The sequence below is a fragment of the Selaginella moellendorffii genome, unplaced genomic scaffold (genome assembly GCF_000143415.4).
Source record: "Selaginella moellendorffii unplaced genomic scaffold, v1.0 SELMOscaffold_11, whole genome shotgun sequence".
NCBI classification, from domain to species: Eukaryota; Viridiplantae; Streptophyta; class Lycopodiopsida; order Selaginellales; family Selaginellaceae; genus Selaginella; species Selaginella moellendorffii.
In genome coordinates, this window is record NW_003314272.1 from 233,029 (window position 1) to 254,984 (window position 21,956).

Below are 21,956 nucleotides of genomic sequence, written 5' to 3' on the forward strand. Positions count from 1 at the left end.
ATGCAGTGACAGATAACGATGTTGAGGATCACTATTGTGGGCCGAGGAACAAGAAGCCGGATTCAGCATTCAATCCAGTACAGGTCTGCAAAGGAATGGTCGTGCTTGTCAGACCCAGTAATAAAAAACAAATGATATGGGTGGGGCGCTGCATCACTGATGCAGAGGAGGACGCGGAAACTAACTCCTTCAATGTAACTGTGGAGTGGTTCAAGCCAAGTTCCGGATATACGAAGGATTGCCTAGAAAAGAGATGGGTGCTGAATCCAAGGGATCCCAGCATGAGCATATCGGTGGATAATGTTGTGCATGGTTGGATGCGGAAGCAGAGTGCCACCATCACCTTGCCAGACCATGCAAGAGATGCAGCAAGAGCATTCATAACCCGGGTTCAAGGTGAGATTCATTAATATTCCTTTACTAAGTTTCTAATGTATTTTATTTCAAGGTGAACAATCCGAATCTGAATCAGAGGAGGCGTGATGGCATGTGGCCCTTTGCACTAGTATATCTTAATACCGGTCTGAGAAATAGAATGGCATGTGCCCTCAGGCCTTTTACTAAATCACCTTTGAAAGAAATGCAAGCCTCTATGTCGTAAAAAAAAGGTACTAGAGAAATTCCTTAATAATATGAATGTTATTTAGTTTCATGAAAATACACTAAGGGTCAAATGAGTTAAATGACTTCTCCAGACTAGCAATGCCTCTTGCTACACCTTCACAATTAGATTCGTTAGAAAAAGATAACATTGAATAATATCTAAATGTTCTCACCATTAAGTTATATGTCTGGCTAATAGGAATGACGTTCATCTTGGAAAGCTCACCACACGCTCAATGAACAAACAAATAGTGTGTGCGCGCATGCCATCGCTCTTCTTTAGCTTCAGATTCGGCTTGTTCACCTTGACAATGAGATTTTTTATACAACCAGATGGACTCAGTCTGGACACAAAGTCACCGCGCTAGTCACCATGCCCCAGATATGTCTAGCCCCTGGACAAAAAACATATAATTTCACGTCATTTTCAAATACTTGAAAATTTGTACCTAGTCCCATTTTACTGAATAAATCCCACTTTAACGAAATAGAGCTTTTAGTGAAATGTTGGAGGATCATTTGAAACACTTGGAGCTGATGTTTCAAAAGTTCCACGAACACAAACTGTATATTAAGGAAAGTAAATGCGCTTTTGGACAATTGCACATAAACTTTCTCGAACATATAGTTGGTGGTGGTGTAATTGAGGTGGATCCAAAAAAGGTGGAAGCGGTGAAGTCTTGGGAAGTCTTGACCACTGTATTAGATGTTCGTTTCTTTCTCGGTTTGGCGGGATACTATTGCAAGTTTGTCCACAATTTTGTAAAAATTGCTCTTTTATTGACTAAGTTGACGAAGAGTAGTATTCCGTTTCATTAGACACCAGCTTATCAGCATGTTTTTGTATGGTTGAAGGAGATCTTGACTACGGTTCTTGTTCTCAAGATCCTAGATCTTAATAAACCCTTCGAAGTGCATTGTGATATATTTGGCTATGCTATTGGTGCCGGATTGGAAGTGCATTGTGATGCATCTAGCTATGCTATTAGAAATATAAACATTTTATCCATGGATGAAGGTATCCACCATGGGACTGTAGTACGGGTGGATGATTAATTACCTCACATAGAAGACTAAATACCAAATGTAGCGCACCTTTATCAGTCCCTCTTGTTCAAGTGTTAGTAAATTGAACTTTGCATCTGTACTTGGTTAGACAAGCATAAGGAAGGAATTCGTAAGTGTCTATTTAGCCAATCATACTTGGCCCGGCTTATTAGTTCTCTTTTGCTCTGTCTTGCATTGGCTTGACAAGAACCCTTGCGTATTGAGATTAGTCCCTTAATATTGTTGGATGATAGTTTATTGTGTTTACCAAACACCCTCGCTATCATGCCCTTTGTGTTAGTCTCATTTCGGTCCCAAATGTTAATTATGGAAAGTGTCTAAATTTGCTCATTTGGCATATCTACGGAATGTAGAGATTGTTCTGAACACAATGGTGTTCGTCCCGTGTCTAAATTCGCAATCTAATGACATTCCATATTTAGTAAATTTTGAGTTTATCTCAGAGATTAACTCCTGATACTAAGGGAGGCTTGGGGTGAAAAGCCCAAAGCGTGTATTCCTCAAGGGGGCGGGGGGGGGGGTGCTGTGGGGGGTTCCAAATGTATAGTAAGGATAGTGGGTAGGTTGAGCAAGGCTGACCAACTTGAGGTATAGTCTAGCTCCCGCTTGCATGGCTGTCCTTATTTTGCGTCTGGCTTGGGTCTAAGCCTAAGTTCCATTCCATGCTAGCTAGTGGAGTACCCATATCCTTGCGTTAGGCCACCGGTATGTTAAAATAGTGCCAGACTCCGTTTGGCTCTGTTTTGCATACTGGTCCTGGCATTGGGATGTTGTTGCTCCAAAATTGTTCCAAATCGCTTCAGGCTCTTGTCCCTTCGCTCTTTGGGCTGTATGCTTGATGGTCCGATTTCGTCACTCCTTGGCTCCATGCTTGGGAGTTTGGCACCATTCTTTCGTTCAGTGGCCCAAGGTCCTGAACCTCGGGTTCCACACCACTGTCCTATGGACATGTGGCATTTGACATGTGGTATATGACATGTGGCACATGGAAGGTTTAAGTTCCGCTTCGTGGTGTTATCCTATGGTAAATCACCATAGGATAAAAGGTAAAAACGATGTGCGTTACATTTGGTATTAGAGAATATGTCTCAACAAATACTATTCAATGAGATTGGGCAATTAGTCTCATTGCATATGCAGAGATGAAAATGATAATCCAAGTGGGTATACGTTTGGGTGCAAAGACTTCGCAATTATTCCTTAGGTATGGATTTGGTTACCTTTTTGTACTATAATAATGTGAGCTTGCTCTTGGGCTCATAAGATAGAAACATTAACTCTTCTTTTCATAAAACTAGCATAGTCCACGACTAAATCACTTTTCAAGGAAAAGCTAAAGCTCAAAACCCTAAAAAAATAATCTCATCTAGAACACAACTAACTCAAACTTGCCGCTCAATTCATTTGAACGTCAACATAGTTGCTAACTAGCAAATGTGCAAATACTAATAACACAAAGCCACAACCAAATCATCAACACTATCTCTATTAAGACTAATAAAACTCAATATCAATTTTAAGGATAAACATCTCATCTCACTTGAATCTCAATATCAATAATATCAATGACAAGGCATCACTTCAATACTATCAACACCATAATAAAGCTAAAAGAAAGCAAGAGTGAATCACCACTCAAAACTCTTTAACAACCAAGCTAACCAAAGTTGAAGATATTATATTTAGTATCTGAGATCAATCCTTCAACAATACTCAGGTACATATAACACATCATCAAGGAGTGATTCACCACATCCAAGACTTAATGAAATCCAACACCTAAATGAAACACAACCAAATGATATCAACAGAGGTAGAATTAACATACGAATATGGAAAACCTATGTAAGTCTAATGACACGATCCTCCGCAACACATCCGGTAAAGCAAGTCTATCACTGCTAAATCTTCATTGAGTGAAGCAAGTGTCAACAGTCCTCAATGAAGCCTACAAGAAATCACTAGTTGCAAAGTAACCAACAATCACTCTTCAACTTGCCTTCACAAGAACCAAACACCAAACTCGTGCCATCAAGTCATATACTTGTCCAATATGAACGTAATACCCTAGGTACAAGATAAAGGTTCATGGATAAACACGAACTAAATGACCACTCGAATCCAACTCAACCGCAATAAGCTCACCAATGCATTTAGCTAACAGTTCTGAGCATACCTTGTAGAAGTTAGCTATGTATGATCAACACTCAGTTGAAACCAAAGTGAAGATCATGAGATAAACTCATATTAGTACACAACCTCCTCATAGACAAAGCTATAGTATAAGTACTAACATCTCAAACTCACACAACTAAATTGGACCTCACCATCCTCAGTCAAGGGCTACTAAAACTAAATCAAAATTAGTGAGAGCTCACTACTCTCATAAAGTCTTAACGAAATGCAAAATGCAACCTACCACCGAGCATAACACTATAGAAGAAAGGCACAAGGGTTACCTTTCTTAGAAAAGTGCAACATATAAGACCATCATTTTCAATATGCACCAAGATAGGGACTTTTGATTGCATACCATGAACATAAGCAATGAGTCACACTTTGTTGCAAATTATCTCTTCAAGAGAAAATGATTTACATGTTTGATACTTCATCCCTGACAACTTTCTTTTCGGCCTCATCTTTGACTAAACCTCAAACTTGCTTTCACACTGTTTTCAGTCTAATCCAAGAAAAGTTTATGAGAGAGTACGGCAATGACTATTTGAATCAATAGACTAATCCCTTTAATCTTGATTGATCCACTTATAATCATGCCTAGGAAAGATCCATTAGTGCTGTGCTAAACAACTATAGACCAGCCTATTTGCCACTCATAACAAACTCAGAGAAGGTTTACCTTCACCCACGATGTATGGAACAATTCATGGAACCAATGGAACAACTCATAGAACCACCGATAGGTTAATATTAGTCCTGCCAACTCAAAGTGTAACCTTGAGTTGCTAATGTGCCTCACTCACAAGCCCAAGCATAAACTCGTGCAAACAAATATTGGAATGTTTGAATCTTTATTGGATTTGAGTTGGAATATATTGATCATTGATGATTCTTTTTGTACTTGTTATGAAGTGAGTTACGTCTTGCTATAGATGGATTCATGGAGGATTATTTAGTGATCACTTGTTGAGCATAGCTCCATTGTGCTTGGCTTTTGGATTGATGCAGATATACTCTTTATTAGGTTTACATTATAAAGTTTAGTTTATTAATGTGTTGAGAAGGATATTGTGGGTTATACCATGATTTCTTCTTTAGCATTGAAGTTGGTTCATGCGAAACTTGTGATCATTACTTAAGTCTAAGATGTTGAAGTTAGTGTTTGCATCTAGCAATCATTGGTGATGATTGACTATCATCTAAGATAGTTGATTATCTTTGTCAAAGGTTTTGTTTGATTATTGTTTGTATGGAAAGATTTGCTATTTTTCGAGATGGTGGATTCCTTTTTCGACAATGATTATGCATATCTTTTGATAGGATGATTAATGATCTTCTATGATAGTTAGTTGTTTTTTTTTTATAGCTTATGGCTTTTCGCATTACCACATATTATTTGTGGTTTACTCTGGATTGGTCTCTTGGATTTGAGACATTAATAGGAGGGGGGGGGGGGGGGGGTTCCAAATGTATAGTAGGGATAATAGGTAGGTCGGGCATGATCGACCAACCTGAGGCATAGTCTAGCTCCTGCTTACGTGGCTGTTTTTGTTCTACGTCTAGCTTGGGTTTAAGCCCAAGTTCCATTCCATGCTAGCTAGTGGAATACCCATATCCTTGCGTTAGGCCACCGATATGCTGAAATAGCACCAGACTCCATTTGACTTCGTTTTACGTGCTAGTCCTGGCATTAGGATGTTGGTTGCTCCATAACTGTTCCAAGTCACTCTGGGCTCCTATCCCTTCGCTCCGTGGGTTGTATGCTCGAGAGTTGCTCCATGGTCCAATTTCATCACTCCTTGGCTCCATGCTTGGGAGTTTGGCACCATTCCTTCGTTCAGTGGCCCAAGGCCCTGAACGTCGGGTTCCACACCACTGTCCTATGGACACGTGGAATGTGACACATGGCATATGATATGTGGCACATGAAAGGTTTAGGTTCCGCTTCGTAGTGTTATCCTATAGTAAATTACCATAGGATAAAGGGTAAAAACCACATACAGTACATGTGGTATCGGAGCAAATGGCACAGACTCAATTCCTATTGATTAATGGCTACTTAAAAATATAATATCCCCTTGAGCAAGGTATATTCCTACCCCTAAATTTGAAATCATACATATTAGGCATTCATGCATATGTCCTTCCTCTTGTGTAGAGTATCCACGGACGAAGGTATCCACCATGGGACTACGGTATGAGTGGATGACTAGTTACCTCATATGAAATAGCTAATCTACACAATGGAAGGATTGGTAAATTTAATGCGGAAATGGAGGTGTTGGTTCCTCTTGGCTCAGTAAGGGTTATTAGTCAATAGTCAATAAAGACATTGATATCTTTGAAAGGGGGGTGAGTGTAATGCATGTGATCATGGGATGAAATTTGAATATAATGTCACCATGGATCCTTAGAACCTTGGGGGATAAATGGGGATAAAATAGCCACTAAGGGCTCTCTCATCAAACAATTAAGAGTTTTCTAGTTGGTGTAAAGGGAGAGAGATATGGTTCCAATATTTAGTATTTCCAATATTAAATATAGAATGTCCCTAGATTGCGAATTTGGACACGAGACGAACACTATTGTGTTCAGGCTAACCTTTACATTCCGTAAATATGCCAAATGAGCGAATCTAGACACTTCCCATAAATAGCATTTGGGACCAAAATGAGACTAACACAAAGGGCGTGATAACAAGGGTGTTTGGCAGACACAGTAAGCTATCATCTAACAATATTGAGGGACTAGTCTCAATAGAGGGTTTTTGCCAAGCCAGTGCAAGACAAAGCAAAAGAGAATTAACAAGCCGAGGCAAGTATACTTGGCTAAATACACACTTAGGATTCCTTCCTTATGCTCATCCGGCCAAGTACAGATGCTAAGTCCAGTTTACTAACACTTGGACAAGAGGGGCTAATAAAGGGAACCAGCAGTATCGACCTTCTGCCATCATGGCAGTAAGGAAAGAGTGCTCGTAAGGACTAGCCGACAAGTATCTTTTAATACCCGAAGTCACATTTGCGACACACACAATTCAGTCAAAAGCAAAACAAAAGTGACAACAATTTTACAAATGCCAATGGTTATATAAGGATTGTGCTAAGGTTCCAACCCAAGATGCATCAAGAAGGGCAACAGGCAGGTTAGTGTGGGGATAGAAAGCTTGGTGGCAGAAGACTTCAAGGAGTTTAGTGAACAAACATTTTACAAGATCATCAAAACAGTTTATTATAATTTGTTGATCTCATGCTTCTTGGTGGTGCCACAAGACCCTGTAAATAGTTAATGAATGAATGAAGTTATGTGAAGATCACTTTGGAGGCTATAATAGGCTTTCCAAGCTGTATCCACGTGATCAATTACCCCTGTATAAAACTAAATACATTGCTCTTTGCCATCAGTGTTAAACCTTAGCTTACTGTGGCCAAGGAGTTTTTGGTTTTGCTAGTGATTTCTTTATATACTTAACATCAGCCCTCACTTATCAATATTTTAGTTTGTGTAGTGCTTCCTTCCATTTCACATTTATCTATTTTACTAAGCAAGTCTTCAGGTTTTTTCAGAATTTGATCACCCAAATTTGGATGTTGAACATATGCTAGATTCAAGGACTATATACACACCAACTGTACTGACACTGAATTAAACCATGGATTAAACTGTGCTCACCCAAAGCAGATTCTGTCACGAATAGTTTGAATGTCAGGGCCAGATTGTTACATTATGATAAGTCAAGTGAACAAACATATGCTTATATTTATCCTGCTGTCCCATAAAAAAAGCTTTCGAGAGCCTTCCTCCATTCCATTCTCGTTATCATTGTTATCGCCTTCAGGAGCTTGATGTGTAGTATATGAGGAGTTGAGCACAGTTCGTGTTGGATTGAAGTATTCGTCTGGGCGCTTCTGTCTTTTATTCTATAGTCACGACAATTCAAGGTATTATAAATGAGTGTGAGCAATACGTATAGGAAGAGATTTATCCTTACTTGAGTCAGTTTTATTAATAATTCACAAGTACGAATCTGTTAGAAAAAGTGCTTTCTTGTGTCACCTAAATAATTTGTTGTGTGTTGCATGCAACAATGCTTGATTTGCTTAATTGTAGTGTCTTTGAATAATCCAATTAATCAATAATTATAAACATGTTTATAATTTTTAAATCAAGATTAATCTTATTGCATATTAACCATTAGATGGTAGAATAAAAAAGAATTTACTAGGAGGTGTTTAGGAAAATTATAAATTATAAACAAGATTAATCTAAATAAATAACAACCATCATATGGTAGAATATTCTAAAATATTTAAATACATTTTAGGTATATCCACTATTATCTCTACAGGTTTTGTTTAAGCAAACCAAAAAGAATTAATCTCCAGGTATTCCTTTTCAAGATTACTACAGATCATATCTACAAACAAACTCAAACAAGCTAGATCAGATCTCTCACAATGTGAGACCAACTCCCATGTCTTTGCAATGACCAGGGAGCTAGTCCATGCGCCAGTGGCACGTGAGGAAGCCATGATCCTCTAGTTTCGTTCGTGCGTTTCTGGTATCGTAGCAACTAAGAACTTTTTCCTGTGGAAATGAAACGGCTTGCATACTCTCAGTACAATAAAGGAAAGCATGAACAAGGCGTGCGCTAGCTTCAAATTTGTATTTATCCGTCAAAATCATTCTTTCCATCAAACTTTTCGTCCCTTCACAGAGGAAATGGTTACAAGTTATTTGGTATTACACGTTCTTTAAAAGCTTCTAAATTGTCCAGTGTCTTTTATGGCTTTTGTGCTTCTACCGTTCTCTGAATGACAATCCTCATTCTCTGTTCGTCATATGAGAGATCTCTGGATTTCTACCGCGTGATTGTCGGAAGAGTCATTCTGATCCACTGTCCACAAGAGTAAAATTTTCTTAGCGATAGCAGAGATTGTGACTTACCAGCGTCAAAAAGACCAAAGTCCTCATCGTCAACGTGGCTTTGGCTTGAGGAAGTTTTTGTCCAAGGCTGTGAAATGCGAGCTGTGAAAGAAAATGGTCAGCACTAACTATAGGAAGTAATTACATTTGATATCTTGAGCTTGTCGGGCTATGAAGCTCCAAATTATTGTCGGTGCAAAAAGAGGCCCTTTATTCCAATCTAAATAGTGATAATAATCCCCAACGACTTCCAGCTTTTCCAGCATTGTTGATGTGAGCCTCCATATGAGGATTGCTGAACGTAGGAAAACGCAAAATAGACATACCTTGACAACGACAATAGCTGTTGTAGTGGTGAATATCGTCTCACCATTAGATTTTGTTGGTAAATCACGCTTGCTCTGCAAAGCCAACCCGAACGCCATGACTCCTTGCAAGCCTATCAATAAAAACCATCAGCTCCGTACCGCTAAACCAAAGGGCCTTTTGATGCTTGAGAGGTATTTTCCTTGCAACTGGCCGAACACATAAAAGCTGTTGACAAAGGCAAGCGGATATTCTAATACATTTACCATGAATCCGACTTCGCTAAATCCAAGCCTGCAGCAAAGGCGTAGACGTGCAGCAGCACAGGAAAACTGATTCAATGTACCTCAACCAAGCCTGTTTGATCCAGGCCTTGCCACCAATCCGCTCGTGGACCAGCCGGCAGCTTGGAGCCCCTGTATCAGCTCGTTGAAACTTTGCTGCATGCTCTGGTACGAAAGTTTAAGTAGCTCGTCTTTAGAGAGGCTCTGTTGATTGTGAATATGTCTCAAGTATGAAGCTTGTACTACGGCTCTCAACATATCATGTGGCGACGCCGATTTCTTGAGTACGACCTGCACAGCGCAGTTCGCTTCTGCTGTTACAAACGGACACAACGTGTCTGCGATGTTACCTTAAAGCAATGACTGTCGTCATATGTTAAGAGGTACTCCTCTCCACTGTAAAGATCAAGCAACGCTTGAGCAGCTCCTCTGCTAGCCACTGCTTCGCCAAAACTGACTCCCAGTTTTAAGTTCTTCTCGATGTCAGCCGCGGCACATTTCGATTCGCACGAAATAGACAGCTATTGCCAACACACTTTGAGGTGAGCAAAAAGCGACCAACATGCGTACTAACCGGTGCTTTCTTGCTGGAAAAAAAGTCTGCGACCGTGAAAATGGGCTCCACGGAGTTTACGTCTCTTACGGATGGAATTCTCTGCGTCGTCAAATATTCTGCCATGATAAGGCCTGCACAAAATGGCATCTTTTCAGTCTCAAGTAGGCTGGACGAGCACGCAAGCACCTGTTCTGTAAGGATTCAACGTGTGAAGCTGCACGGCTTGATAAGACTTGAGGTTGCACAAAACATGCACTGCTGTCACTGTACCAAAAGATAGTACTAGCAAAGGTCCGGATGATCCAACTTTGCTCGATATTCCAATGCCCAAAGCAATTCCAAGCGACTTGCTCACCATTCCTTGAGCTTCACCTTTAGCAATAACCTGCGTACACGTGAGTTTAAACTACAACGGCAGCGCTTGTAAACTCAGACCTCTGCAAAGTTGTTTTGAGTTGCAAAACCAGCGTAGAAACAGCTCCTTGTTGCCGCCTGAATGGAAATTTTCGAAAGCTCTCCTTGTAACAACACTTAATTACCTGAATCAAACCAGCAGCGGACTTCCCAGCTCCAGCAACCGCGGTAAGAGGAACAAAGAGATGTGGAAACGTCGGAGTAAGCAGCTCCAAACCACATGCACCATCTTCAATCAAGTCCGATAATAACCTCCAACCCTTTGGATGGACGTCGAAGTGACGACCATACTTTGAGAGCACGATCTTACTAAGGTATCCAATGCCGTCCTTGAGAACCCAATTGATTGCGGCTGCCGTGGGAATGGCACCTTTTCCTAGTCCAACTGCGTAAAGCAAAGCCTATACAGAAAAGAGATTTTGTTGTTCAATCGAAATCCTCCTGAAGGAACAAAAATTAAAAACCGAACCTGCGTAGTCAGGACTCCACTTATTTGGCTCGCTATGATCTGTCCCATCCTCCACAAAGTGTACTCCGTGTAGTCATCACTCACAGTCTTCGGGTATCCTATGGGAAGCATCGTTGTCTTGAGAGCATCCAAACACCAGCTGACAATCTCGTCAACTCCCAGCTTGCGAGATCTTCCCGTGCTCACGGCGCCAGCTTTGTCAGTTGAAGGAGAAGATTTGCCTTTGCTGTTCTTCTCTCTTTCCAGGCACTCCTGCTCGTAAGCCATGGCTTCGTCTTCGCTCATCTTCGTGACGTCCACAACCAGCGCCATGCTAGCCTCATCAACGATATATCTCGTCCATTTCCCATCCTTCACTTTCCAGATAGCATCGTCACTGATTCTACCAGCTTCATGCGTTAGAGCCTGACTGCTGCCATTACTACTGTGTACGAGAACGCAAACCCCCAGTGCCGCACAACACAAATATCTCAAGAGCTTGATCCAGTCCTTTGGATCCTTGCCACCATCGTTGTCACTACTATCCCCATCTCCTCCATTCCCAAAATTCTTAAACCCTCCATTACCGTCACCACCACTGAAATGCTCCAAATCGAGCGCAATCTCGATCTTCCTTCTCGACTCATCCCATCTGTTCTTCCCTATATTCCTACACGAGCTCCGGCCGTGACGATCCGGGGCATCGTGAAATGCCCGGAGCAAACCTCCGATCCCCCGCGTCTGCTGGTGCGCTACAGCTAGAATCTTACCAGCACGCCTCGGATTACGCGCGGACGAGCACCGATCGAGCCTCCTCCAGCCGGGCGCCTTGGCCGCGCCTACGCCACAAGAGAACATTTGCTAAGAACCCTAAAAAAATGAACTAGATTGATTTGTTCCGAGCTCTTTAGCTCGTAGCATACATATCGAGGAGCTCATTGAGAGCTTCTCCGTGGAGCTCGGCTGGATCATAGTTCTCCAGCGTCCACAGGAGATGCTCAAACATGACAACCTCGCAAGAGATTCTCACCAGCGCGTCCTCCTCCTCCTCCTCCTCGAGATTGCTCGCCGCGGATTTTTGGACGAAGGATTTAAACAGTGGATGCTTCAAGTGGCGCGCTTCCACCACGTATCGTCTCGCTTCCTTGCCCACGTAAACCACGAACGCGTCTTCTGGAGCTCTTGCCTCCTCTTTTGCGATGATCTTGGATGCTCGCTGCGGCTGCTGCTTGTGATCAAACTCCTCCAGATCGCTCGCGCAAGTTGATAGCGGCGACGCCGACTCCAATGAAGCATACGATCGCCCCGATCGCTTGAGCTTCTTCTGCCACTTATCCACGATTCTCTTCACCTTGCTGCTCGCGCTCCCAGCCATGAATCTCTCGACGGCGCTTAGATACGCAACATATAGATGAGGAAAACACCAACACAAACTGGGGAAAAGATGGATTTTGGGAGAGTAGCTTGCTTGCTAAGAAGAAGCTATGGCGGCCATGGATTGCATCAGAGCTTCCTTCATCTTGGAAAGGATGAGTGTTTGTTCGCCGCGTTTTAATGCGGAGAATGCGAGTTGCGACAGATGAAGACACAAACGGAGTTAATACCAACGGGTTTGTATAAAGGTTGTATCAAAGATGATGTGTAACCGTCCCTCGTCCGCCATAGCCAGAGAGCAAACAAACAAACGAAGAAGAGAGAAAAAAAAAAGGGTGGCTTTTCTGGTCGCGTTCTCGTCCAGGGCTGTCAATGGAGCCCCTAGCTGTCAATGCTGCGACCGCTGCGACTTACGTATTTTTTGCGTTAGCTGGCTGGCCACTCCGACAGCCGTCTTGTTTCGCTGTTTTTTTCGCTGTTTTTTGCGAGATCAATCAATCAAGACCAAATCTCTGTCCAGGAAAGCTTGATTCTCCTCTCTTTCTTTTTGCTTCCTCGTGGTTCTAGAGATCATCTCTGGACGGAATGCTCGAAGATGCGGCCGTAAGATTGCGAGAAAGCATCAAAAGTTTAGTTTTTGCGAGCGATGGTGATCGACGAGGAGATCCTTTCGAGCCTGGCATGATATCTCTGCTCAAACAGCCAATTGCTGCAATGGATGTGTGGTTGTGGACGCCAATCGGGGTGCGTGAAGAGCAGGAAATCCAGTCGCTTTCGACACTTTCGCTTGCTTTTTATTCCAACTTGTAGTACGCGGATGAGTACGAAATTACGTTTCTACTCAGATAAGCAAGTTACGGGGTTACAGTTTGAGTATCGTGATTATAGTTTGATTTTCTTCACAAGGACGAACGATTTACAAAAACCCAGCAGACCCACTAGCCGATCTACTCGATCTTGGTGCTGCTGGCTTGGATCCATCTCCTGTGGAGTAGAGGGCTTCCTCTAAAACCTATATTAGAGAGCTTCTAGTCCCTGTTGTAAAACTCCACAAGGTCGTGGATCTGCTCGAGCTTCGCGCACACGGGGTCTTTCGTGTCCAGCAGCCATAGAAAATGCTCAAACAAAACAGCCTCGCAGGGAATTTGGAGAGCTCCGCTGTGACGAAATCCATACTCGTCGGCGGCCTTTTGGAGCAAGGCCCTGAAAATGGGATGCGTGAGGTGCTTTGTGCTCACGATGAACCTCTTGCTTCCAGCGTAAGCTGCAAAGAATCCCTTTGGAACATCCGGTGGCGGTTGATTTGTTCTAGAGACGCTTTCTTCGTCACTGTCTAAGTCGCTCATTTGCCACGAAGGCATCCTTTGCATGCTCGAAACACTTGAGCTCGACCGTGACGAGCTTCCGGGAGATGGAGAGCTTTTGAGAGCAGCTAAAAATTTTTTGTGCATGCTACTAGCAAGGAATGATTGACTCAAAGCACACTAGAGAAAGAGAACCGAGGAAAAAACCGAGAAACTGGGAGTTGTGGCTCCTTGTTCACAACCAAGCTTTATAGCGTGGGAGATCGAACGTAAAGAACTGGAGAAAAAACTCTTTTTTCTTTCGTTTTCCATTCCTTTTCACTTGATTATTAAAGGGTGAGCGATGCGTTCCAACTGCTGGAGCTCTCTCCAGGTGGGAAGTGTGGCTCTTTCATTTCAATCGTTGCAGTTATGGTCCTGTGCGTTGTCTCGCCTAGTAACAGGAACTTGCTGGAAATCCTAGGGACAACTCTCGTGTCACCCAACCTGGGCCTCCTTGTCGGATCCTCAAAAAACTGCTGGTTCTTATTTCTTTTTACGCTAGGAAGGTTTGTGTCGCTGCAAAGCGGCTCCGCGATCTATAGACGGGAGCTCATTGGTTTGCTGGGCGATTTCCTTTCCATTCAAGTTGGTGTTTGGCTTTGAGGAACTAAATCGAATGTCGGTGTTTGCATTAGATGGTAGAGAGATGCATTCACTCAAGAGGCACTGTGCGCGCGCTTTATAAAAGTAATCACAATGAAGAAAAACCGGCCAAAATACTGGAGAACATGAACCTGATATCAGCGAGTGTCAACTCAAGTCGCAAGGACTGTGCAGGAGGTCTGTATTCAAGCCTCCTCTTGCTTTTTTGCTTCTCTCTTTTTCCTCCAGTGTGTTCCTTTCGCCATTAAGTCGTGCTGTCTAACGTGCAGGGGTTGTGATCCTCCAGCTCCAAGCTCCAGCGAAGAAGCTGGCCGGACTGGATAGGGAACCTCGCTGAATCCGGATAAAACGATTCAAAGCTTGTCATGCAACGTTCCGGACAATCGAAGAACCAAAGCCAAGCTCCGGCAATTATAAGAATCATTGCACATGAAAGAGATTGGTGGGTAGCCAACACGCTCTGGCCAACTTAACTTGGTAGCTGAATCTTCACACTAGAGAGAAAAAGGAAAAAAGAGAGGAAGAAACAATGGGGTGGTACAAATTGTACCTCTACACGCTTTGTCCTGGGATCAGAAGCTCATAACTCCAGTGGTTCCAGCGCGAATGCGACGACGACGACGAGACAACGAGATTAATCGTTCTCCAGAGATGTTGTGAATTAAAATTGCGGTGTTCTTGCTCGGGGAGCCCTCGCGGGAGCTTCTTTCTTACCGCATTTGCTGTTGTTCTGTTCATCGGGTCATTGCAGAGAGGGGACCGCAAACTTAAGTGTGGCATGTGACTTTGATGAAAGAGGTGTGCGCGACAGTGAGGTATGATCCAATCTTTTCAAAGTTGGAGCTCGATTAGAACAGGCAGAAGAACTAAAAAAACGATTCTGATCGGTTTTTTGCTTGCCAAGAGTTTCTTTTGGCTGGTTGAGGAACAGAACTTGTGGAGGAGAAAAGGAGAGAAAAGCTTGTTTACTGGTTGCTTGCATGGGGCGCTACTCTTGAGGAGCTCTGGGGAGAGGTTTTGTTGCTGCCGAGGTATTGTCTCCCCCCGAAACAACGCTGACAAATCCAATCAGGAATGTCAAGCTAAAAAAATGGTTTGTGGAGGAACCAAAAAAATATGATTTTCAAGTTGCGGGGACCATGATCACTAATTTCAGCTGGTACCCTTGCAGGCTTACAGCTGCTGCTGATGATAGCTAGGCTAATGGTTCCAGCCGAAAAAAAGGAGAAAAAGAAAAAAGAACGATTTTTTTTCTTAAAAGATAGAGTACCGGCGATGTTCCGATCGTCCTTTCCTTGATCATCGACCTTCGACGGAACAATTAGGTACTAAGTACTGCATTCAATGCTGTTTTTCCTTTCGTTTTCATAGAGCTTTTCCGATTGACTCTGGAAGTGAGATCTTTGGAAGGTTCATTTTGAGATCTTTGAAAACTTAAGAGCGGGAGGACCACACCGCAAGAAACCCAGGACCACTGGATGACAATGCTCAAGAGCTCCTGGAGGAATTCATCGCGAGCAGAGAGGAAAGCAAGAGATAGATATGTATACTTTATGCAAGCTCAAGGACTGATTTTTTTTTTTTCCTTTTGTATTTTTTCCGCTCTCACAAAATTGTCATGAATCATGCTGATCTGCATGTCTGGTAGGGAGCACAAGTTGTTCCAGCCGAGTAGTAGATCCCTCCGTCACGATCTTCCCCGTCATCTTGACGCGATTTATCTCCGGCGTAGCGGAGAAATGTGACTCTGCGGATCCTGCTATAAAAGTTCAGGGTCTTTGCAGGCTGAAATCAAGCATCAGCAGTGAGCTTTCTTTTGATCTTCCGCTTTGGAAGCTTTCAGCGTTTTTTTCCACCTCGCGGAAGAAAGATCAAGAAGAAAGAAAAGTTTCTCCACTTTGAAACGAGAAAAGTTTTGGAAGGAAGAACACACTGTCAATGGCAAAACTTGTATCGATCCTCAGAAAGGCGCTCCCATCGAGCAAGCTACCAAGGAGCTACAGCAGCAATGGCTCCTCGAGCGGATTCTCCAGCGACAGTAGCAGTGACTGCGAAGGCAGCCTCAACTTTGCTCCTCCGAATGTCCCGCAGGGAAGCTTTGCAGTGTATGCCGGCGAGGAGAGGCACCGGTTCTTGGTTAGAATGGAGCACCTCAATCACCCCCTCTTCAGAGCGCTCCTGGAGAAAGCTGCCGAGGAGTACGGCTTTGATCATGCGGGAGCTCTCAGCATTCCGTGCGAGGCTGTTCTGTTCGAGCACGTACTTTGGCTGCTCAACAACAATGACGCTCAAGCCAGGCATCTGGAGCTCGACGAGCTTCTCCAATTCTACTCGTCTTGATCATCATCGATCGAAAGGGAGAAAAATCAGAAAAGTGGAAGAGTTTAGAAGGGCGAGCTTGTTGGTCGATCTGATTCAAAGCTTGTTTGGATCGATCGATTCTCGCGGAGGAGTTCTTCTCCTTTTTTTCGATTAAAATATAGTTAGCTAGTCCATCTTCTTCGTCTCCTCTAGACAGTGACAAGTTCTTCGTCTAGATCGTGCTGACGTACAAAGTTTGCTCCGGGTAAATTCCGGATAGATTCCTTGTAATATGGGGACGACAGGAGATCCAACGGTGCATTTCCATCGATTCTTATTTTAGGGCAGTGTTGCGCGATGATGCGCGTCGCGGATGGAGCAGCGGGAGCGCCGCCTCCGCCGCTCGACTACGCGCAGCTCTTCTCCTTCCAGATCGCATTTCGCGACGGCGGCAGCGGCGGCGGCAAGGTGAGAAGGAGATTGTCACGTGATTGATTGCAATGATCGCTGCGAGATGAAACGATCTGGTATTGCAGGAGTGGGAGAAGGCGATCTTGGAAGTAAATTTTGCGGTGCGTACATTCATCTTGCTGGATAGGGAGCGCGTCGTCGTGGTTGGTTCTTTTCTTCTTCGTGCTCTCTTCAGTGGAGATTTTTTGGTCCGAGCGAACACACTTATCATTTCAGACCTTTTCAGGCACGGCCGTTTGACTCGTACACGCGATGCGCGTTCGATAAAGATGTCGAGGATCCTTTCGTGTCGCTTTTCTTTGGGTTAGTCCATGCAAACATCAAATTTCTTTGGTTTTGTTGGTGTTAGTGGCCAATCTTAAAATCGCCCAGCTTGGCAGTTTACTTGAGTTAGAGCTCAACGTCCAGAACAGCGCCGAGAAGGAATGCATGCTACATCTTCTGCAGGTATCAATGCAGCAAGTAAGCTTTAGCGTCACTTACCGGGCTTTTGCAGTGTATCGCGAAAAATATGACTGCAGTAGAAGCTGTGCGTCAAGGCATTAGTATTGTCGGCCTGGTAAGAGACTTGGAGAAAATGAAATTCCTCTCGTAAGCGTGTCGTACTTCTCGCAGGACAAAAGGATACTCAAATATGGAATCATTTTGCGCAAAGCAAAAGCTAAGCGGAGGAGGACAGAACGCTTTCTGGTGGTTGTACCTGGAAAGCTTCTTATGTTTGCCGTAAGTGGTTGCTTTAGGCGCGAACGATTTCTCTAACATGGCACGTATTTGCAGGGAACAAACATACTTGGTCGACATGTGCGATCTGTGACCTCTCTTTTCCGCGCGAACGTCAAGGTAAGAAGCACGCCTAGACTGTTTGCTCTTTACTCACTCAATTTTTGTTCGTGATGACCCAGATGTCATTTAATCAGCTGGAGTTTCAAATCATAGCACATCACTCTAAAGAGGTACGCGCAATGCGCTGCAACTTTAAAAATCTAATGTTATTCTTTTGAACAGAAAGAGATGAGTTCCTGGATAACGGCTCTTGAGGAGTCAATCGAGCGTGCTGATCAAGTACGTAGAGCACCATGCATGAAGCCGGAAGTAGAAAGCAGCAAAACATTGTCCGTGTCCGAGGAGGAAGATCGTAAACGAGCACGAAGGCCGCTCCGTCCGCGTTATAGTGATCAACTCACGGGGACTTCTAACGAGACACAGGGCCTCGACGAACCACGAGTTTCAGTCCGTCAGTTCGAGGATGAAGGAAGAACAGGCTATTGGCGTCGCTGTGACAACGCCTTTGAAGAGGGCCACAGAAGAGTATCACTTTCCAGAGAACGCTTGAAAGCGGCAATTGAAGACATGTCAGATATGATCGGTCGACTGAACGTTAGAAAACGGCAAAGCTTTCCTCAGCCCTGTCTACCTGAGAATTATGTCAGACTATCGGAGGCCTATCGTCATCGCGAACACCGTCCAAGACGGCAGCAGCAAACAGACTCTTCGTCGGAGAATTTCTACACAAATGCTGTTCGCAGAGCTGCTGAGGAGTCCAGGTTTAGGGGAATCTGCAACAGCAGCAGTAGGCACCGACGCAGAAGAAGGAAAGAAGCCGAGAGATACTATAGAAACTGCTGGGATGATCCTGTTGCCGGTGGCGCGGTTGCTCGACTCGACAAAGATGGGAGCCTTGGAAACAGGAACAATATTGAAGCGTTCAGGGAGTCGTGGAAACAGCAACCGGCATCATCAATGATCGAACTCCCGGAGCGGAGGAGAAGCTTGGCTCCTTTCATCTCGAGGAAAGTCTATTAGCACTCGTATTTTTTTCGGGGGGTACAGGACCAGCACTGTAAAGGGCGTCATCAATAAACTGGATCAATTGGGAAAAGTCCAACCGAACGAGTCCAAAGTGTGAAGCTGCTACTGAAGTTTCGTTGAAGCAACAGGCTCAGATCCGGAAAAAACTTTTTTTCTATCACGTCAATTCGGAGTCGACTTTCGGAAGTATATAAATCGCTGGGATGGGGAGGGTGCTGGGTCTAGTTTTGTGGCTTAATGGCGAGCACAGGCAACAGAGCTATACTACACAAGGTTGATCCAAATTATACGGGGATTGGAAAACTGGAACTGGCTAGCAGGCCGATTCCCGAGGCGCTTCCAGGCAAGGTTGTTATCCACCTTCTTTTGAGGCCCATCAATCCGACGGATCTTACTTCCCCTCTAAGTCGCCATGGCCGTCCTGTTTCCACGCCAGGCTCGGAAGGATACGGGATAGTTCATGCTGTAAGTTCGCGAACAATTTTTGCTGTTTTTGTTTGCTGACTTTGAGAGCTTCCAGATTGGAGATGGAGTTACCAAAGTGAAGCCGGGGCAGAGGGTGGTGCCGTTTGTATGGGAGTCAGCGATTGAGAGCGGTGATGGTTCGTGGCAAGAGTATGTTTGTGTGAGAGAAAGCATGCTCACTTTGGTGCCGGACTCCGTCTCCGACGAGGTGGCAGCGCAGTTTGTCCTGAATCCGTGGACTGCTGTTGGTTTGATGAGAGACCTTCATGTCCCCGAGGGCGATTTTATGCTGCAAACAGCTGCCGGTTCCATGCTTGGAAGGTAAAGTCTTGAAAGTTCTTCTAGTTTTCCTAATTTATCTCTTTGATTACAGGCTTGTGATCCAGCTAGCCAAGCACAAGGGGATCAAGACAATCAATGTTGTCCGACGGGAAGAGCAGAAAGAAGAGCTCAAGGCACTCGGGGCCGACGAAGTGATTTGTTCTACAACCGAAGGTAATCTCTTGTCATCCGTTTGCATTCTTCTAGATTTTAACGTGTTTGTTTTGACAGATGTTGTTGCGAGAGTCAAGGAGATTACAAGTAATAAGCTCGTGTATGGAGCTTTGGATTGCGTTGGTGGAGACATGACCAAGGTACTTTCTTTCTCCCTTTCTTACTGGGCATTCAAGTAAATGTGTGCTTCTGGTTTTAGATTGTGACAGGATGCGTGAGAAGAAAAGGAACGGTGTTTCTGTATGGCGTTCTCTCCGGCACGGAAGCCACCATAAACATCTATGATCTGCTCCGGCAAGTGGAGATCAAAGGCTGGCTCGTGATGAATTACTGGGACTCTGTGGAGCACAGAGACGCTTTCATCAGCGAGGCGTGGAGGCTTTTCGAAGCGAAGGTCTTTCAGCTCTCGCCGTGCAAGAGATACGAGCTCTCGGACGTCGAGGAGGCCCTCAAAGGCGTGGGAAAAGGCGGTGGAGGTACCAAAGTACTTCTAGAAACCAAACTTTGAGAAAACGTTTTGCTCGTATGATCTGTGCCTTGGAATAAAGAATTTTTCACTGTTGTGTGTTCTAAAGCTGTGTATTAACAAGAGATAGTGAGACTATTTGTCTAGTGCCACAGAGTTCGCAAGGAGGATATAGCCAGCGGCATCCGCAGGACTGCCGCCACCGTCAAATATCGATTTTGCTTCGTTGTGGCTGCCACAGGCTCCCAAGAGGCACGACCGATCCAGCGAATCGGGCTCGAACGGCATCGTCTCGGCGAGCTCCCGGGCATCCACAACGTATCCCCCGCGCGCCAGGAGATCGATCGCGCAGCTAAAGTGCTGCTTCGTGGGACGCTGCTGGAAATCTCGATGGATCGAAACAAATGCAGCGCGCCCTCGGTGTAACTCGCCCGCATGGATGCACGCCCTCAGCATCGTCACAAAGGAGACGTCGTTCGGAGACACCGCCTCGAGTACCATTGCGTGGAACAGATGTAAGGCCTCGTGTGGCCTCTGGTTGTGCCCATACGCTGCCATGAGCGCGTTCCACGATACCACGCTGGGCTCCTCGATGCCATCAAAGATCCTCCTGGCATCTTGCAGATGCCCGTGCTGGGCATATGCCGAGAGCATCGCATTCCGCGTCACAGAGTTTCTTTCGTCCATGGCGTGAAAAAGATACCACGCATCTTCAAGCTGGCCAGCTTGCGCCACGGCGGACACAACAATCGTCCAGGTGACTAGATTCCGTTCCTCCATTGTGCTAAAGATCCTCTTTGCCTCGCCAAGATGCCCTTGCGAGGCAAAGGCTGTGATCATTGCATTGATGGCGACGAGATCCCAGCGCGCCATTCGATCAAACATTGATTTCGCCTCTTCCACCCAACCAATCGACGCAAATCCACCCAGAAGCGTTGTCCACGAGACGAGATTCCTCTCCGGCATTCGATCGAACAGCTCACGGGCCTGCCGGATTTGCCCGCTCTGGGCATACCCGCTAAGCATTGCGTTCCAGGTGATAAGATCCCGCTTCTGGAAGGAGAATTCGAAGAGGTCCCTGGCTGAGTCCAGCATCCCTGCCTGGGAGAACGCCGCAAGCATAGCATTGCAGGCGATCAAGCTCCGCCCCTTCATCTCGCAAAACAAGGCTTGGGCCTCTCTAATCTGTCTGCTTTGAGTGTAGGCGACGAGCATCGCCGTCCAGGAGAGAACATCCCTCTCAGGCATCGCATCAAAGAGAGATCTCGACTGCGATACTTGTCCGGCATGAGCATAAGCAGAGATCATCGAGTTCCAGCACGCCAGATCCCGCTGCTGGGCGGAATCAAAGAGCCTCTTCGCATCGCTCACGCATCCGGCATTAGCGTAGGCGGATTGGAGCGCCGTATTGCAGTGGAGATCCCATTCGGGCATCGTGTCAAAGAGGTTCTTAGCATCCAGCAGATGCCCCAGATGGGCATATGCCGTAAGCATCGAGTTCCACGTCACGAGATTCCTTTCGGCCATGGAATCAAACATCCGCTTGGAATCCTGCAATCGGCCGTTTTTGGCAAATCCCCCCAGTAATGCATTCCACGTTACAAGGTTTTGTTCTGGCATCTTGTAAGAAAACTCTTTCATCTTATGTATTTGCCCATTTTGGGCATATGCAGTCAGCATGGCATTCCAGGTCACTATGTCTCTCTCGCGCATTTCAGAGAATACTTGCAATGATTCTCTAAGATTTCCTTCTTGGGCATATGCGACTAGCATGGTCGTCCACGTCACCAGATCCAGTTGAGGCATCCTGTGTACACCTGCGCTGCCTCTTCAATATGCCCGT

General features: G+C 44.8%; 7 protein-coding genes across 13 annotated transcripts in view; 3 read left to right on the forward strand and 4 right to left on the reverse strand.

Annotated features, from left to right (window-relative positions):
• Positions 1 to 8,354: 8,354 nt before the first annotated feature.
• Positions 8,355 to 11,656, reverse strand: LOC9650763 (protein root UVB sensitive 1, chloroplastic). 7 transcript variants are annotated; one of them, XM_024674054.1, is made up of 11 exons: positions 10,805 to 11,656; positions 10,461 to 10,736; positions 10,357 to 10,413; positions 10,108 to 10,306; positions 9,940 to 10,052; positions 9,716 to 9,886; positions 9,428 to 9,656; positions 9,348 to 9,375; positions 9,243 to 9,290; positions 8,797 to 9,176; positions 8,538 to 8,746 (listed from the first exon to the last, which is right to left on the reverse strand). In XM_024674054.1, the coding sequence occupies exons 1-7, from the start codon at positions 11,639 to 11,641 to the stop codon at positions 9,429 to 9,431; spliced, it is 1,881 nt and encodes a 626-aa protein (XP_024529822.1). In that variant the 5' UTR covers positions 11,642 to 11,656; the 3' UTR covers positions 8,538 to 8,746; positions 8,797 to 9,176; positions 9,243 to 9,290; positions 9,348 to 9,375; position 9,428. The 7 variants fall into 7 exon arrangements, with proteins under 7 accessions (XP_024529828.1, XP_024529822.1, XP_024529824.1 ...); XM_024674056.1 differs by having other exon boundaries at positions 8,797 to 8,877; positions 8,921 to 9,029; positions 9,102 to 9,375; XM_024674057.1 differs by having other exon boundaries at positions 8,797 to 9,029; positions 9,102 to 9,176; positions 9,243 to 9,656.
• Positions 11,655 to 12,483, reverse strand: LOC9651615 (auxin-responsive protein SAUR71). Its single transcript, XM_002968890.2, has one exon. It carries the CDS (start codon positions 12,156 to 12,158, stop codon positions 11,691 to 11,693), a length of 468 nt encoding a protein of 155 aa, XP_002968936.1. The 5' UTR covers positions 12,159 to 12,483; the 3' UTR covers positions 11,655 to 11,690.
• A 513-nt stretch (positions 12,484 to 12,996) lies between these two features.
• On the reverse strand, positions 12,997 to 13,645 carry LOC9651616 (auxin-induced protein 6B). Its single transcript, XM_024674073.1, has one exon. It carries the CDS (start codon positions 13,606 to 13,608, stop codon positions 13,186 to 13,188), a length of 423 nt encoding a protein of 140 aa, XP_024529841.1. The 5' UTR covers positions 13,609 to 13,645; the 3' UTR covers positions 12,997 to 13,185.
• Positions 13,646 to 15,989: 2,344 nt separating this feature from the next.
• LOC9651617 (auxin-responsive protein SAUR50) lies at positions 15,990 to 16,571 on the forward strand. The gene has a single exon (XM_024674074.1). It carries the CDS (start codon positions 16,045 to 16,047, stop codon positions 16,444 to 16,446), a length of 402 nt encoding a protein of 133 aa, XP_024529842.1. The 5' UTR covers positions 15,990 to 16,044; the 3' UTR covers positions 16,447 to 16,571.
• Positions 16,572 to 16,750: 179 nt separating this feature from the next.
• LOC112346048 lies at positions 16,751 to 18,816 on the forward strand. Its single transcript, XM_024674062.1, has 9 exons — positions 16,751 to 16,875; positions 16,944 to 17,021; positions 17,105 to 17,181; positions 17,259 to 17,325; positions 17,375 to 17,437; positions 17,494 to 17,601; positions 17,656 to 17,718; positions 17,781 to 17,831; positions 17,884 to 18,816. Exons 1-9 carry the CDS (start codon positions 16,765 to 16,767, stop codon positions 18,679 to 18,681), a joined length of 1,416 nt encoding a protein of 471 aa, XP_024529830.1. The 5' UTR covers positions 16,751 to 16,764; the 3' UTR covers positions 18,682 to 18,816.
• Positions 18,817 to 18,866: 50 nt separating this feature from the next.
• Positions 18,867 to 20,221, forward strand: LOC9650764 (enoyl-[acyl-carrier-protein] reductase, mitochondrial). The gene is made up of 5 exons (XM_002968608.2): positions 18,867 to 19,152; positions 19,208 to 19,473; positions 19,526 to 19,647; positions 19,705 to 19,787; positions 19,847 to 20,221. Exons 1-5 carry the CDS (start codon positions 18,925 to 18,927, stop codon positions 20,153 to 20,155), a joined length of 1,008 nt encoding a protein of 335 aa, XP_002968654.1. The 5' UTR covers positions 18,867 to 18,924; the 3' UTR covers positions 20,156 to 20,221.
• A 27-nt stretch (positions 20,222 to 20,248) lies between these two features.
• Positions 20,249 to 21,956, reverse strand: part of LOC112345982 (pentatricopeptide repeat-containing protein At4g02750-like) — a 2,025-nt gene continuing 317 nt past the window's right edge. Inside the window, exon 2 of the mRNA XM_024673877.1 lies at positions 20,249 to 21,941. Coding sequence (XP_024529645.1) covers positions 20,249 to 21,941 — 1,693 coding nt within the window. The remainder of the gene's footprint in view (positions 21,942 to 21,956) is intronic.

Coding starts and splice junctions, on each gene's coding strand:
- LOC9650763 (XM_024674060.1), bottom strand. CDS start 11,641: ATGTTCTCTTGTGGCGTAGGCGCGGCCAAGGCGCCCGGCTGGAGGAGG. Junction 10,414..10,460: donor CCGCTGCTGGTTTGATTCAG/GTAATTAAGTGT, acceptor ATTTCCATTCAG/GCGGCAACAAGGAGCTGTTT. Junction 9,657..9,715: donor ACGACAGTCATTGCTTTAAG/GTAACATCGCAG, acceptor TGCGCTGTGCAG/GTCGTACTCAAGAAATCGGC.
- LOC9651615 (XM_002968890.2), bottom strand. CDS start 12,158: ATGGCTGGGAGCGCGAGCAGCAAGGTGAAGAGAATCGTGGATAAGTGG.
- LOC9651616 (XM_024674073.1), bottom strand. CDS start 13,608: ATGCACAAAAAATTTTTAGCTGCTCTCAAAAGCTCTCCATCTCCCGGA.
- LOC9651617 (XM_024674074.1), top strand. CDS start 16,045: ATGGCAAAACTTGTATCGATCCTCAGAAAGGCGCTCCCATCGAGCAAG.
- LOC112346048 (XM_024674062.1), top strand. CDS start 16,765: ATGATGCGCGTCGCGGATGGAGCAGCGGGAGCGCCGCCTCCGCCGCTC. Junction 17,326..17,374: donor GCATGCTACATCTTCTGCAG/GTATCAATGCAG, acceptor GGGCTTTTGCAG/TGTATCGCGAAAAATATGAC. Junction 17,832..17,883: donor TAGCACATCACTCTAAAGAG/GTACGCGCAATG, acceptor TCTTTTGAACAG/AAAGAGATGAGTTCCTGGAT.
- LOC9650764 (XM_002968608.2), top strand. CDS start 18,925: ATGGCGAGCACAGGCAACAGAGCTATACTACACAAGGTTGATCCAAAT. Junction 19,648..19,704: donor GATTTGTTCTACAACCGAAG/GTAATCTCTTGT, acceptor TTGTTTTGACAG/ATGTTGTTGCGAGAGTCAAG. Junction 19,788..19,846: donor TTGGTGGAGACATGACCAAG/GTACTTTCTTTC, acceptor TTCTGGTTTTAG/ATTGTGACAGGATGCGTGAG.